The sequence below is a fragment of the Ptychodera flava genome, chromosome 2, assembly GCF_041260155.1.
Source record: "Ptychodera flava strain L36383 chromosome 2, AS_Pfla_20210202, whole genome shotgun sequence".
Classification (NCBI taxonomy): Eukaryota; Metazoa; Hemichordata; class Enteropneusta; family Ptychoderidae; genus Ptychodera; species Ptychodera flava.
In genome coordinates, this window is record NC_091929.1 from 38,583,901 (window position 1) to 38,601,566 (window position 17,666).

Below are 17,666 nucleotides of genomic sequence, written 5' to 3' on the forward strand. Positions count from 1 at the left end.
TATAGGTGGAGAAGACACGCTACTTTGATTCACTGCGGTCACATCTGGTTTTAAATACAAGTAAGTCATACTCTTAGACATGGCAACCTATAAGCGACATGCTGTATCGTCTGACTTTCTGGTGCACGATCAAAATATTCAAATCTGTAAAGAGACCCGACGGGCAAGGATTGCAAAAGTATGATTAATCCGTATACTTTATATAATCTACAACAGCTGGCCTATTGTAGTATGGTTAAAACCTGAGAGACATGAAGTACCATGTTGATTTGGGGACCAATAATCATGAAAATTACTAAATATATGATTGTGTACATTATGAGGCATGGTACCATGCTCATGATATTTCAATTGAAATACCCTTTTGTCAGAAATTTCCTCATTACTGATTGATACGACATCTTGATTGACCATTTTGTTTTGCCTTATGTACGACTTTGGTAACTTATTTATAAACTATTCCATGACAAGCGCCAGACGTAATGTCTTATCCGTACTTTTGGCACGCCTCTTTGCGTATACCAAGAACTGAAAGACAAACGATTTGAAACATTCTGCCATAGCATCGTTAAGGAAAGCTTTGGTTGAATTTCAGAAACAATCTGCGCCAACTGTAGCGCACACATTCCGAATATAACACCGTAGTCGCTTTAACCGAGTTGCTAAAGATTATTTCCACTACGATTAATCTTTCTGTGTGCTGTTACAGGTTGGAATTGTAAGTGAAACTTTATTATTAAGATGTTACAAAGCCTTTCCTATTTTCTGCTTTGAACCCCTTAGCAGACATGTCTGATTAGATGAAACAGAAAGTAATTTGTTTGATAGATTCGAAATTCATTTGAAACAAAGCCTCTCAAAGTTAGAATCGTCTTGGTACACATGGTTGTTCCATTTAAAGGAGTATATGGTCTACCTCTAGAACGTTAGATAGTTGTGTTGAATTGCCTGTTGACATTTCGAAACAGTAGCTCAGCTTCTGCTCAGGACGGTGACATTATCACATTAAATTATTTAACTTTTGTTTAGTGCATCTGTTGCAACTGACAACTTTAATAAGTCATTCTTCGTCCATCCGTCCGTTTGTTTGTTTGTTTGCATTTTTTCCACTAAGTTTGAATTCATAATTCAATTTGATTAACGGCAATTTTTTTAATCATAACAGTGATGGCGATGCATTTTAGCATGAATTCGAATTATTTTATGAAATTTCACCGTACATATCGGGTTCGTACGTATTTAAAAGACATTGATAACCCCAACTAGTCTCCAGACCCTGTCTTTGTTGCTTACAATCCTATTTCAGTTGGTTAACTCCACTAATAAACATAATTGCATACATGCAAATCTGGATCTAGACTCTTCGTTTATTTTTTTTCTGGTTACTTGGGCAATTTCAACTGCACGAATGGTCAGTAGAGTTTCATTTTCTAAGAAACGTTTTTTTAACATTGTTTTCTTAAAGAGCAGACATGAGCTACACAATGAATTGGTCCATCGTGACAGAGGCACTACTAGTAGAATCACATCAGCAGATCATCGTATTGTGTCAATTGTGCAATCTTTAAATTGCGTCACTTTAGCGCTGTTCATGAAGTAATACTTTAGAACTTCAATATATAATTGGATCAACATGACAACGTATAGGCGGATTTTAAGGCAACTGTGATTTACTGCACTTGTATCTCAATCAAGAAGGAATAATTTTCCACACCGGGAAAAGACAGCATTAAAACGGAAAATCTGTCCGCCAAAGAAGGATTCTAGACACGATCAAGGGGAGAACTTGCTTGAGGACAGTTTGAACAAAAGTTTTAAATCTCTCATTGTCGAGGTGCGAACTACATTTATAGGTAATTGCCATGGGATGCGTTTATCGAATGAAGTTTATTCGCACTACAGACCTCCGGCCTTAAGTGATGAAGTAATTACTGAAAAGAGATATTTCAGTTAAACGAATAAGTAAAAATATATATTCGTTAATAAGAGACTTAACAATACAGAAGTGCATAAAAGGTAAATAAATGATCAAATAAATGAACATTTAATTTGGTCGTTATAAATATTTAAGATTATGAAGAACCCATTTGCAGTTCAATTCTTTCTTTGAAAGCTAAACCTTTTTGTTCTTAAATCGTCACAAATGTGTAAATTTAAGTAAACTTGTAGGAGTGTAATAGACATGGGGTATATTAAATTATTATATAAGATCAACAAAAAATGAAATTCGTCTAAACACATTCTCTGTAATCTTGGCATATTATCGCATCCTCCTTGTTCTATATCTAAACAGTGCCCGGATATGCGAATGAATTTAAACAACACACTCTTTAAAAGATTTCACTGAAATACAAAGATGGTTTTCAAGGTAAAGAGAAGTTTTGTATAATGGATATGAAGCACGTCTATTGTAGGTATTTATTGCGTCATGCCAGTTCTGGGTATCAATATCTTTACATCTTAATCTTAATAAGGATAAAAACAATGCCACATTCTCTACTCCCTGATTGTACCAACTTTCAGCAAAGCCGTAAGAAAATAAAATATGTCTTAAATTTGGTGCCCAACAATATTTTTTTTATTTTAGCCATGTTATATTGAATATGATAGACATAGTAGATGAGCCCGTTCGAGTTTGTGTGCAGTAGCTCAAACCAGTATTTTACCATTCTAGGCAATCTGAGTGACCTAAGCGTTGGTCTTCAAGCTCACATCCGACTCTTTCCTCTATAACATGCTTTCTTTGGCGTAATAATTTCTGACAAAATTTAACATGTACTTTTTTTTAATTTTTAACTTCAACATAACCCTAAATCTCACTGCCATAACTTAAAATAGGTGGTATTTTTGTATCGCATATTTTGCAACAAACAGTGATTGCACTGTCTCTAAATTATGTAATTTTGAGTTGAGTATGAAAAGGGGTTTGGAGGCTTGATCTACCAATACCTCTGTAACTTGGCTCCACATACCGCAACTGCTTCCTTCATAGTATCACATTTCGTAGTTACGAAGTGGAACGCCATTTCTGAAAACTACAATTTTTGTTTTGTCAAGATTGACATGCATCGTTTACTTTTTTTCAATACATAGATAAACGGTTTTACAATTGCTGTAACTTAATCAGGTTCAGCAAGGAGTACCGAATCGTCCGAAAATAACATGTTAAAAATTTGACCATACCAGGAGAGCACCCTTCCTCCCATGTATCTCTGCAAAACTTGTCATGGTTATCATTTAAAAAGACAAAAATACAAAGGGCGAAAGGATACAGCCTTGCCTGATGCCAAAGGGACAATTGAACAAATCTGTCATACAATCGCTACCAGGAACACAGGCTTTAACTTGGATTTACACAGCCATTCACGATTAGACAACATCTTACCCTGGAGTCCTGCTTTACCATATACAAAGAAAATATGGCCGTTCTGTGAAATATATCAAAGGCTTTCTCAAAATCTATCAAATCACAGAAAAAACGCCCTCCATTACAGCTTAAATGTTTCTGAATATATTTGCAAAATAAAAATATTATCAATGTTGCTATACCCTTTACTGAATCCAGCCTCTTCCTCTCTAAGCGGAGCAGCGTTTACTTCCCTAATTATTAAATGGCAGGTAAAAGAGTTATACCCTATTCTTTTGGCCAGTGATTTATCGCCTTTCTAAAAAATAGGAAAAATGACACCCGGAACAATGAAATGGATTCAGCTCAAATAAGACATTTCTTTCTTTTCTTTTGTAAGTTTTCTGAAATTGTCTGTCGCAATTTCGTAACTTAAAAGATCTTGTGGGATTTGAAGGTTATTTCGCACGCTAAAAATAATATGATGTGTTTTATACTCTTTGTGTATCTTACTAAGGCTAGACCATTAAATTTGTTTTAAGAAGACAGAATCTATCAGATAGTTAAGCATATGATTGATGGCATACTTTCCACAGTCTAAATATATTTCTGTCCGTCATATGGTGCACGGCAAAATGTGCGCATGTCAGCTTAACTAATCCTCTTAACCCGGTATAAGTCGAAAGCGTCTCACTGGCACTGACCCAACCCATTGAAACGGCATCTGTAAAGTTTCGGGAGCAATATGACAGGTTGTCAGAAATGAAACTGAAAATATATCATGTGACGTAATTTCTTCGCAATTACCTGATGTTATTTCTCTGTAGTTGATGCAGATGTCGCTTTGTTTTTCTGATTGCTGTTTTTGCAAATTTGTACGTCTGTTTATCTGTACATATCCGTCCATCCGTCTGTCTGTTTGTCTGTCTGTCTATATATCCGTATGTATGTCTGTCTGTCTGTACATGTCCGTCCGTCCGTTTTTCTGTGTACCTGTACTTCTCTCTCTCTCTCTCTGTCTGTCTGTCTGTCTGTCTCTCTGTCTGTCTCTCCTCTCTGTCTCTCTCTCTCTGTCTCTCTGTCTCTCTGTCTCTGTCTCTCTCTCTGTCTCTCTCTCTCTCTCTCTCTCTCTCTCTCTCTCTCTCTCTCTCTCTCTCTCTCTCTCATAACTGTGAGATTCAAAAACGTTTGAAGTGGGCGTGTCCTGGAGTTAACGCAAATTATTCATCTTGATGTCAGCGAGTGGCAAAATCTGATATGCAAAATAAGCGGTTTCAGATATAGGTTGAGTGAAATCCAACCTAACATTTGATGTAAAGTGTCCACGTCTTTGTAATCAGTCATGGAATACTAAGAAGCCGGTTCCCTATAGTTTCTGTATAAATTACTACTCTTCCTTTAAAACTGTCTTGTGATATTTTACGTTTTTTAATACCATAGCATTGTATGCTTGCCATCATTAGGAGCTTCATGGGTGGTCATGACTTATACTATACTGACATAAACAATTTTTCTATAATTATCTCAAGGTGCTACACATTTTCTTCTGTGCCAAGCGCCCTAATAATCCAGTTTTCTTGTTACGATAAGAACATTTGTTTGAATATATTCCTGTTCTTACTACAATATGCTACTAAAGTTCGCAAACGTCTCACATGTTATACAAAATTTTACAGCGCTTTTCGCTTTGATCTCCAACATATTTATGTGTTTACCCCATCTTCAAATCTAATCAATAATTCGACAAGCTTAGGAAGGGAATAATTCTTTCCACTCGAACGGTTTTAGATTGCAAAAATTAGCTATTAGATACTCAAACATTCAAATGATAGGCAACAGCGTCCCCAAACATTAATGAGGGTATTCTGAATTTTCGTTTCAAAAAATAACAGCTGGATTTGACAATTTCGGCAAATCATGATTGATATAGCACAATAAATGGGTACATATACCAAATGTAGACACCGGTGCGACGAATTATAACATCAGAACGTAAAAAGCGACCCCTTTTAATCCATAATTGATTTTCGTGTATAGACCTGGCGATTTTCTTTCTTTTAATAATTCATATCATTCGGCAGGCTCTAATATTGAAGGCAACATGTTAATACTGCTGCTCAAGAAGAAATGCGCAATTCGTGCCAAAATGTATTCCATCACGAATGAATAGATGCAGTTGAATACTCCAGAATATATATGGAATTCACATCTATAAATTACTTCCTAAAACCTATGCAGCTGTGCTATGATATATAGCGTAAGCCCGAGCACAGCTCACCGATTTTTCATGACGTCAGCATATTTAGTACTCCTATTTTCAAATAATGTTTAACTCGTCAGGAAACGCAGTGGACGATTCACTTGTTTAAAAAAGTGACTTTCAGTGATGAGATTTTGAAAAATTTCGTTGGATAATTCCCTGATTTATCTTAATTTGAATCTTTTACAGACCTTGCTCATTGACGTCATTGCAAAGGATTCATGTAGACGGAACGGCTATGAGAGATATATTAACATTTTTAAGGAAACAAGCTTGGTATTTAAATTATTTTTAAATATCGCAGAACTTTAATTTTTAATCGGTGTACGATTATGGCAATGACAATATAAGTTTCAGTACAGTTACTATTCTATAGCGATATGCAGCGACATCGAATTTTACAATTGATTGGGCGTTGTCTTCCCTACCGCTTCACGAAGCAAAAAACTACCACGCCCTCAAATTTACATAAAAAGTAACCTTGCATGTTTTGAAATGGTAATTTAAAATGTATTTTAACACATCATGTTTTCAGAGCAGAATTTCAGACATTTGAGGGATGAAATACGAATGATAGATGGTTTCGAACAGCTCCAAAAATAACTTTTTTTGTTTGCTAAAGATACTTTGAAAATGGGTGATGCATTTGAATTCTTTCTTGTAGCAGATGTACCATAGCATTCAAAGAATTTCAGTTTAAGTCGACTGGATCGGCGAAATGGACTGAGTTTGTGATATTTCAAATTCTGAAATAATTTCATTATAGAGTTTATTTTTGATGTTTTGTGTTGACTAAGAATCGAGAAAAAGGTAAGTTAGAAACAAAGTTTTCCGATTGTTTTCTGAATTCAAAATATGTTTCGCCATATTTGGGACATGGTACGATTGGTTCGACCGGAGTTGGGCTAAGATGACAATTATAGATTGAACTTAAGTTGTCGCTGATTTCCAGATTGCACAACTCGTCTAATAGACATTTTTTTCAATCTGCACTTTTAGGAATATACCTTGACAAGAAGTACCAGTATCCTTCAACAAAGAAAAGTTACCGGTAATTTTCACCAATGAGGCTCTTACTACTAAGTACCCTACTCGCCTCATTATGCTTTGCACTGGCTGATCGCAGTACCCAAGGTAAGTTCATGTTCACATTTCATAAATAAAAGTTAGTTTTCTGATTGAAATGCTGAAAATTTCATGGCAACATTCACTTAATTATGCAAGAAAATAAGTTTCTAAACATTATTTTCTACCTATCCATTTCTCTCCATATTTACTCCTTGTTTTGCGTCAGGGGACATAATTAACGACGCCGAAAGTTTTGTGTTACATTACTTTTCTTAATTAGTCTTATAATTTTCATTTCGTCTGCCCAAATAACGTACCGTCTTTAATTCATGTTCTTGAAAGCTTAATTTTCACAGATTGTTTTCTTTGGATTCGGTTAGATTCAAGTTTTTGCAGTCTTTCCTAAAGATTGGGCGTGGCGGCATATTTTGTTGAATTTAACTTATGGCTTTGATCAAACAAACGCTCGAATAACGTTGCTTTAACATAATGTCAACGCCTTTTTCCACCTCTCTCTTTAGCATATAATGCTTTGCTGCTTTTTATATGCCATGTTTCGCCTAACACGCCAGTTTCTCATATTATTATCCATGAGAGCATAATAATTCCTAATAGTCAACACAAAACATTTTGTATGCTGATAAAGACGTGCTCAAAATCAATATGATGTTTTACAATGAAGATGTAAAAACATGATCAAAGTAAAAACTCCGCTTTTGCTATGCTATAAAGCAAGGAAAATGTTTTAGACATTATTATTAGATGACGCATTTGGCAAAACTAATTTGCCTAGAATTAGTATTGAGCGATTGGTTTTAATAGCATGTTTGCTCGTTCGTTTTTTCATTTCTCTTAGTTTGCCACGTCCGACAACAAATAAGTTGACCGTTGTCGCTTGGTCCATTAACACACGCAACGGGGAATGTTTTAATGACTTTCGGCCATGTTATATATTTGACAGTGAATATTGCGCTAGGGAAGAGGGTCTGGGGAAGAGGAAAGCCTGGGCACGAACTGCTCGTCGATGGAGACCCTGACACATGTCGTGGAACGGGCTACCGAAAACACGCAACAGTGGGTGTAGATCTTGGCAGAGTGTATCAACTCCAGAAAGTACAGCTCACCCTGAACAAAAAGACAATCCGTAGGTATTTCCTCAGAATTGAACAAATGATATTTTATATAATAGAAAACAGCGTTGTCGTAATGGGGATATAAAAATTAATTTTCATAGCCCTCTCGCCATAACATGAGTGACGCTTTCACGACGGTATATGCAAATACATGCACTGGAGACCTTCTAAATTTAAAACTCAAGAGTAGAATGGAATTCTGGCCACTTTCAACCCTTCTATATGACTATCTAAAGAGGAAATTCTTCCAATGGTAAATCTCTCGCCATAACATGAGTGACGCTTTCACGACGGTATATGCAAATACATGCACTGGAGACCTTCTAAATTTAAAACTCAAGAGTAGAATGGAATTCTGGCCACTTTCAACCCTTCTATATGACTATCTAAAGAGGAAATTCTTCCAATGGTAAATCGTTTAAACATTTACTTAGTTTAAAACATTCAAAGCAACTATTGTAGTTAAAGTAACATCTTTATGATATCTTTATGTGACCATCTTTAACGATAAAATGATATCCACGTGGTGCCAATTTATATGAAAAGATTGGCGCAACCATCCTCTTGTTCAGCATAATATAACATGTTCGTGACTGAAATGTAATGATATCTTTCGAAGAAAGTACTATACATACATACATATATATATATATATATATATATATATATATATATATATATATATATATATATATATATATATATATATACGTACGAGAAATGTCTGCACAAGACAAAAACAGTGCTCATTACAGAGTTAGCAGGGCGATCTAACATGTAATTAGATCGTGGGATCAAAACAAAGTCATAACTCAGAGTTTCACAATCCACAAATTCCAATCGACAAATAAAAGATTGCTGATTCGACAAGTTTTATTGTAGTCTCCGCCCTCAGCGCTTTTGCTGTTTCTTAATATAGAATTCACCCCAAAACGAACATGTCAAATCCACAATTCTTTGTAACACATGTGACTAGTACCAAGGCCATAAAAGTTAAAAACAGGTGCGGTTACAGCTGTTTTTCCGATGCGACTGTGATTTACGACTATTAGATAGCGTCTATAGCTTTATAACTACTAAAAGGGTTCTTTTTAGTTTACATGCAAATCAAACGTCACCAAGATTTCTTTTATTCATAATGCAAGATCTCAGTGACAAGGAAATATATCTTGAATTTTCGACATTTAATTCATTGACGTATATATCAATATTAACCATCTGGTGTATGCATAAATGTTCGTCATGTGACTCCGAACGTATCACATCTGCTGCCTTCCGCTATCAATCAAATCAATAGCATATGTTTGAATTTTATGGCGATTTTATAGGACAGGATGTGAACACATGTTGAGATCAAAGTGCCAGAAATATACGGATAGTTTTCAATATTAGTCTATTGCACATATCTAGGGTCCAAAATACTTTGAGACTGGCTGATGTAAGTTCGAAGCGGGGTCGGTCTTCCGCCAATATACCAATTTCATGACACCTACATGACCCTCGTTGTAGTTTTTGGTGGTTGCTAGTATTCAAAAGCTGACATTTTGATTCGCGATAAAATAGTGGGTGGAAATAAAAAATCGCAATTGCAGATAAACTTTTATTAAAATTTAATGAGTTACTGTTACAGAGGGTTGCACCAACCCTGTAGAACGCCAGGTCATACAAGGTGGTATGAATAACAAGATGACCAAGGCGAAAAGTGTGCACGGACAACAATCATCGAATCCTGAATCGCAAAATAAAATATTACACCGGACAATTTTGCTTTATAAAAATTACCATCGCATTAGCATCGGGAGGCGTAAATATCATATCCTTGAGTGTAATTATTTGAAATAATGGAGCTACAGGGGCTTCAGTCCAATGCATACAAAGCAATGTGTAAGGAAAAGTTCCTATAATGTCAAAATATTATGAATCATTTTCCGTTCGACATGGGGGAAAAGAAACGAAATAAAAATAAAAAATGTCCAAGACCTTTGAACATGGCATATAATTGGTCTTCACTCATACATGTTTTCAAATCACGTTGGACTTTCATGAACACTTGTTAGGGGCATTTGTCATCTACGTAAGTAAACGTATAGATTGTGATTTATGTCAAATGGCTTTTAAAATCGTCTGCATTAACTCAAGAACAAGAAAGAAAACTGCAGTGACGTAACCTCTTAATACCCTAATTTTTCAAAATATTCAAAACCAATGCACAATATCTTAGAAATGGGACGAATCCTTTGCATTCGAAATGACCTTTCAACGCGTCATTCAGAAATATTGCTGCATACAATAAACGGGCACCAGATGTCGAATCCGTTTGCCAAGGGTATTCCTAGGGTACTGCATTGTATTTTAAGAACATCGACCCTGGGGAGGGGTACACAGTTGCAAGAAACAAAACAAGAGATAACAGCGTTGTCGACGCATCTCTTGGGATATGGCCATGCTGATCCTATTGTTCTCATTGGTTACTTGGCGGTAATAAGGCTCCCTGTGACTGGCAATATTCAGGAAGTCACATGACCACAAACAGATGATGTCAGAACCATGGCGAAGATAAGTCAAGCCCTCTCCCCCCCCGTACTTGCAGCACTAACCGCTTCGATTAGAACTTGCTAACATTTGACATCATAAGGTTGACATCATTGACACCATTCAATTTACAGTGTGCAACAAGAGTTACTGGTTCGCCATTGTCTGATACTAAAAAATTCTGAAAGACCACCTTATGTTACTTGCGCTTCTGCCATCATCATTTCGTTCCCTAGAAACCATCGTAACCCACTGGCAGACTTTTCGCTGCATGATAGTATCATTTTTGTCATAAACGACACCTTGTAATGAATTTCGTAGGTACGCACAGTGACGTATGTCTAAGAATGCCAAATTAGATATCGTATGGTTCAAAAACATTTGGTTAAACACAAAATGTATGCATGAAGTGAAAACCGCTCAAAACGATCGCCACTTGATGATATAAGCCTAAAGGTATACATAGGTCACCTGCAAAACGTTGGTGAATCATCACGTGTTTAAGTAAATAAATATTTGCTCGGGCCTCTTTGTTCAATCAGGCATCTATGATGTATTTTTGTACTGACAATCATTATTTTCGAGAGATACACAAGTTATAATTTTGCAAATTGTACTATTTTCAGAGCTGTCTACGAAATTGTAAGAGTAAGCAATATCATCATTCTAATTTAGTCGCATATATGAGTGTAAATAAGAGTATTTTCTGTGCAGAGATGACAATTGAGTTCCCAAATGTATTCAATTGCTTTTGCCTTATGCTGAACAATTAAATGGGGATATTTATCTTATAGGATAAAATTAAGGTGAAGCACTACGAATTACGTCAAAATTAGGTTGTGTGTCATTTTCTTGAAACTTTGCACAAATATTCTTTGAAGTTGTGCAAGTGCAAAAATGAAATAAAAAATGGGGTCACCACGCTCGTTTCCATGGAAACGGACGTTAAAATGGCGTCGTTAGAAATAAATAAAAATGATATAATTCACTTAAACTAAAGAAAGCAATTATAAAACGCTTAGCAAATGAGTTAATTTAATAAATACCAAGGATTAAGATCAATATCTATCGAATGTATAGTTTTCATGATGTTTGTAAAGAAATTTTAACATAAGTATCGATTACAAAATGACGATATCGAAATTATATCACTACATAATTTTCGAACTTTCTTCCTGTCGCTTTGAATGGTGTCATTTTGACCAAACTTGGCGAATAAAATCCTGACATAATACCATTTAGTTTACACTTTTAATAAAAGGGTGTCACCACGCTACTTTTTACAATATCTCCAGGTGAATGGGTAATATGCGCCAAGTAAATGGGAGAGAAATGTTAATTTTGCGCTCATATTGAATAAAATCCAGCTTCCTAGGGGTCAAAATATGACAAGGTTAAAGGTCACATGTATTTCTAAGAGACTGGGTCAAAAAGTAGGTAAAAGCGCAATTTCAACAATGACAGGTGATGTTAAATACATGCGCTACAAAATAACCCATTTGCGGCAGGCTGGAGTTAAATCTGCGCAGAAACGTTCTAAAGCGTGTGCGCGTCCGAATTCGTCGCCCTTTACCTTAACTGTTGGGATTTTTAGCATTCTGCTTTCATTGGAAAAGGTTGTTGATCCGTACTCGACAACTCCCGACTAGAGGGCAGCTGTTTTGTTAGTCCCGTTTCAAGCGAATACTTTTGCATTGAACGAATTATATAAAAGATGAAAGCTTAACGGCAAAACGTATTTCAGAAAACACGTCAATTTTGACATTAGGAAATATAATTTCTGGACTTTGAAGACGGGTGTGGCAACAAGACTTACGTACTACAAGAATACAATCATATTAATGACCTTCTAATTAGAAATATTTCAAAACGGTTTTTAGTCCTTTTGTACAAGGTACCGATTATCTTTGAATTCCAATCAGTAAAAAAATGTCCACTTGTGTTAGTTTCCGTAACAGCTCAATATCATAAATCTTTCCCTGGTCGACTGATTGACGTATGTAAATTCTATTATAAAATCATGTATTGCGTTTGACACTATGTTACACATTAACATTTCACAAATAACTGTGAAAATCAGTTAATGCACAGATCAGCGGAAAACAGCTGTTCAAGAACGACAGATGTTGCTACATACCGCTATTCGTCACTCTCGCCACATCTGATATTGATATATTTACATATTAATTATCAGCAGTCCCAGAACAGAATGGCATTGGTATTTTAATATGTGAAAAAGAAATCGTCATTTAATCAAATAGAATAGTTTGTTGGTATTCGTCAACATAACTTGAATTGTAAGGTACTGTCGATGCCGTCATTGATGTACATTTTCATATTGAGGTCTTGCTTTGGCGATTTTCCTATGGAAACTATTCGTATCATGTGCAAGTTAACCAGGTAGATGTCTTTTGGGGGCGTATTGCTTATTCTTTGTCAGGGCCCCTTCTTCAATTCTGCCGTTGGCTGCGCTATACTCAGAAGAAAGAGTCCGCGCACGCAGTCCTGTCAGTGAATATACCAGCTGTATCGAGCACTGGAATAAGTGAATAGTTTCTTCAACGACCAAGGATACATATATGGCAGCGTTCACTGATGATTTCAACTTTGGTCTGCTTTTCAAAATACAATTAATAATATTTTTTATAACTCACGAGTTATTTGCTTACTACTTAAATTACGTACTAAATAAAATATTTACGCATTAACTTACAACCGTTCTTAATATTCATGTAAAATTTTCATAATACCAACTTATTCATATGCTCAATTACGTTATATTTTACTGACAGTTACTTTTTGACTTCCTCACTCCCATTGGAACGAAACAAATCACGGCATGATAATCACTGCATGTGCTCATCATTTCGCAGGGAATTATGCGAAGGCAAGAATTCGAGCAGGAAACTTTACGAAGCCAGATAAAAACCCGGTCTGCTTCCTTGCTAAAGGAAAAAACAAAGGCCTTGTCTTCGGTAAACCTTGCGAAGCAGTGGCAAGATATGTGTTTGTGCAAAAAGTAGGGCGTTGGAGATCGTTATCTCTGTGCGAGATTAAAGTCTTCGCCGAAGGTAAGTACTCACTTTGAAGGGGAGTCACGATGCTGTGGGATTTCTGAGCATTGGCAGTTAAGGCAGTATGCACCTACAAAGTGAGAGACTCAAACTTTCCGCAAGGACTATATGAGGACTATTCAAGGGCTATTCGAAATCAAGAATAAAAAATCGGGGATGTTCGTGCAGATTTTGGTACTACAGAAACAAATTACCCAAGATTTAACGATATCTGAAATTCAAAATGGTCACCATCCCTGTGTCAACACTATGGAGAAAAATAAAATTTCCGATTTTCAAAAAAATAAGACAGTGAAATTTTTTCTTACTCCAGCGCTTCAAAATGAGCCCCACAAGTGGTATATCAGAAAAGAGCTGGAAAGGTTTGAGAGTCCAAATATCTGTCCCCGAGGCGCATTCTACCTTAACATTTCATGCATGGAATATGACCAATTCAGTCCAACCACTTTGACTCTTGTATTATGGCAACGTCTAAAACACCAGTTAAATTCACTGATAGAGATTGAAAAATTTGCTGCTCTAAATCCAGAAGACATTATAGGCCTTATGTTTAAAATAGTTTTGATCTTACTATAGATACACAATAATTTATGAACCTTTTATCGGGACCTAGCTTCTACGCACTCCAAATTGTGGTTTTTAAAAATAAATGACCTCACCACGACTCCCCTTCAACATACATTATAGCATACTTCCCTTAAATAGCGATGGGTGTCTTAATGTTCCATCGATGAACGTGTTTTCCAACAGCGTAGGGCTATTTGTAAAATTTAAAAACTTCACTATTTCAACACAAGGGTTACGTGTTAGCCTATACATTGCTGCCAGGAAAGTATTTTATGGCCATTCAAAGAGAATTCAGACTAACACGATTGGAACTTATTTGGGTGAATAGGATCTAACAATTTTCAAAATGTATCATATTGTTAGGCGACCTATAGCTGAAAGTTGCAATATTGCGAATAGCCTATAAAAACAGGTGTATTGCAAAAAAGAAAAGAAGATGAGCTTACATTTGCTACACTAGCCAATTATCCAAAATTAGTTTCAATTAAGTTGACTGTAAATTGTCTTTGGATGTGCAAATATGACAATTTTAAAAAGACAGGCAACATGGTTTAAGTGATAAGTATCGGTGTTCTAAGTATACAAAGCATTGATAAATATTGTATATGTATTTATCAGTGTCAATTTGGACAACAGCTTTGTAAACATTATGTAATTTTAAAACCTCACAATATTTATCAAACCTGGACCCTGTCATGTGATTTCCTTTTATTAATGACCTTTGGTTTGTACCAAAAATGATGATATCGATGGAAGGGATACAACCACAAAATGTCAAAAAAATCTTACTTTCTTCCTATATATCACGTAGAAATGTTTAGAATACCCATAAAAGAATTTTCAGCTGAGTTATATTCTTATGAGATAACGGCTTCTCTCAAAACTACAAACCTAAGCGTAGGATAGAGTGGGATTTCCTTCGACGCTGATTGATTAATCAACAAATGAGTAATTGTTATAATCTTTGATTTGTAGAAGGAATTCGCTACCTAGGAATTTGCAAATGAAACAGGTCTTCCTGGACCATATTAGGTGATATTAGCGAAAATACCGAAGCCAATTTCTTCATTTCTCGTTCATAAACAAGTATTGCTTTATCAACTTGATAATCTGTAAATCCGTGAGTTGCCAAATAAAGAAATGCTTGATCACAACGATTTCTTTAAAATGTTGTAAAAAGACTGATTTCCGTTTTTATCATTTCCACAGAGGCTGATGTAGAGGCAGCTGAAGGTAGGTCACTATCTAACCATCGCCTTGACAAATTGCTGTTTACCTTAAACAGTAAAATATTTTCTGACAATATTAAAATATTTTCTTAAATACTGAGCGTGAACAAAATAAATAAAATATTTCGTTGGTTTGTCTAGTTTACAAAAGAAATAAAAACAATGGGGATTTTTCCAAGCATTGTATGAGGCCACTTGCGAATATCGTGTACTGCATACATACATACATACATACATACATACATACATACATACATACATACATACATACATACATACATACATACATACATACATACATACATACATACATACATACATACATACATACATACATACATACATACATACATACATACATACACACGCACGCACGCACGCTCGATCTTTTGTGCCTTCATTCATTCATTCGTTTTTTGGATCATTCAACTTTCCATTAATTTTTTTATTGATTTTTTTACCTTCGATCTATTCCTATGTATCGTTTCTTTGTCATCCTTACCACACAGAGGCACAACCACAGACAGTAACACCCTATTTTGTCACTTGGCCACCAACGTCTGCGCAACCAACGTGGGCGGAATACACCTGGTCTCAAGAACCAACCTCCGTGACGACTGGGATAGGTATGTTAAATAATACATACTTCTTGTGTTCCAACGGTACTTTTTGTGCATCTTCCCAAGAATTCTCCAAGGAAGAGAACTTCATGTAAGAGTGCAATGTGATAGTAGTGTTTCATAATAACCGTTCTCAGGCTGAGCCGTAGGCTCTTACAAGTCAAAAATCTTAATATTATTTTTGAAAGACAATATCACGATATTTTAGATACAGATATGTGCTCCTATTAGAATTGTACGTCGTGCGGAACCGCCCGAAGAGCAAAAAACTTATAGCCAAACCATTGACGGTGGCACTTACTTACATGTTTGTCTTCATAACGTAGTCGCTCGTGGTTGTAAATTCACAAATAAGTCGGTTGTGTAATATACTATAGTGAGTTGAATGCATTTTTTGTGTCTGGCATGGCAACATTAAATTCAACCCATTAGGTGCAGCCTGCTCCAAAGTGTACAATGACGCGCGTAAGTTTCCAGTCTTTTCGAGAGAAGTAGCTTATGTACAATGCGTTTGTTTTCATGCCTTTTTGCGTTACCAATGTGAATTATGCAGAAGAAGACTGAACTTGAATTTTGCCTTTTTGATGAGGGCGCTTTAGGGTTTGCAAAAACAAACAATGACACCTAACCTGCATTCAAAACTCAGACTGATAGGTCACAAAGACGCGTAGTCAGTTTAATTCTTCGCAACCTCTAATCGTGCAGGTTGCAGGCTTTAAATTTAATGTACAAAAAATAGAATCGATCAAACAAAATTTCACACTCTGTTCCTTGCTATGATCGTCAAAGTTTTAGTGTTTTGGGTGGTTTGTTTTCGAGAGAGTTCCTTATCTTTGTGTGGCATAATGTGATGGATAATACACTCTTCGATGACCCAAAACATTGTTGTCCATTACGTCTTTCATTTACACGGGGTGGTCTCTGCCTTATAGACTCGAGTATTAAAAATACACTCTTGAATAAAAAATTACCAATTTTACTCCTCTATCAGTAAGTTTAGCGAGGCTTCTTGACGAGCAGTGTTGAAAAGCTCTATCACTTGTCCTTAAGCTGGATGCATCGGCCCTGGAACTCTCCATTAAATTGTGTTACTTTGTCTTGTAAAACCAATTGTTGAATTCAGTGATTAGTCTTGGGGGATTAATTCTATTTATGCACCGTCTTCCAATAATGCCGCAAAACACTCGTTGATCAAGGCATTCCTGTCACCATTGTTTAACCATGAGATTGCAACAGTTATTTTAATGTTTTGCCCAAACTCTACTCAGATTTGTGCCTTTTTCAGTAGTTAAAGGGGAAGGGGTTGTAACCTTAGATAATATTTTCTGATTATTTTCGCTTGGGTTTATGTTTCCTTTTATCTTTCTAGATTATGTTGAAATACTTAACAACCATGACAACGCAATGAATTGACTATATTATACAAGGTTGGCAAATAAATACAATTATCATCTATATCATTGAGTATTACAAATGTCATAAACATGCTGTGTTGATTGCTGGAACACTCGGCAATTATTTTGATTAAGGAGGTTACAAATGGGGAAAACGAGCAAAATAGTGAAAAGTACATCTAAACTTACAGTTAATGAATCTTTAAATGTAGAAATTTGCAATCAATGACTGCAATTCAGTGTTTTCCCAGACTATAGTGGAATGAAGCAGCGTCAGTGTAGCAGATTTTCCAGGGTTGTACTTTAGTTTAGTCTATAGACAGGCGGGGAAGGACAGAAAGGAGGAAATATCCGAATTTTACCCGCCATTCCAAGTACCTATTGACCATAGCAATGCATATATAACACTAACAAAAAAGGTACTCCGAGTTAATTGCTTGACA

General features: G+C 35.8%; 1 protein-coding gene across 2 annotated transcripts in view; it reads left to right on the plus strand.

Moving 5' to 3' along the window:
* Positions 1–6,235: 6,235 nt before the first annotated feature.
* The window catches only part of LOC139120409 (retinitis pigmentosa 1-like 1 protein), a 31,393-nt gene continuing 19,962 nt past the window's right edge, over positions 6,236–17,666 (plus strand). The window contains exons 1-6 of one of the 2 annotated variants that reach the window (XM_070684817.1): positions 6,236–6,416; positions 6,606–6,740; positions 7,636–7,818; positions 13,213–13,410; positions 15,190–15,213; positions 15,719–15,835. In XM_070684817.1, the coding sequence (XP_070540918.1) occupies positions 6,671–6,740; positions 7,636–7,818; positions 13,213–13,410; positions 15,190–15,213; positions 15,719–15,835 (592 nt within the window). In that variant the 5' untranslated portion in view covers positions 6,236–6,416; positions 6,606–6,670. The remainder of the gene's footprint in view (positions 6,417–6,605; positions 6,741–7,635; positions 7,819–13,212; positions 13,411–15,189; positions 15,214–15,718; positions 15,836–17,666) is intronic. The other variant, XM_070684808.1, reaches the window with a different exon arrangement.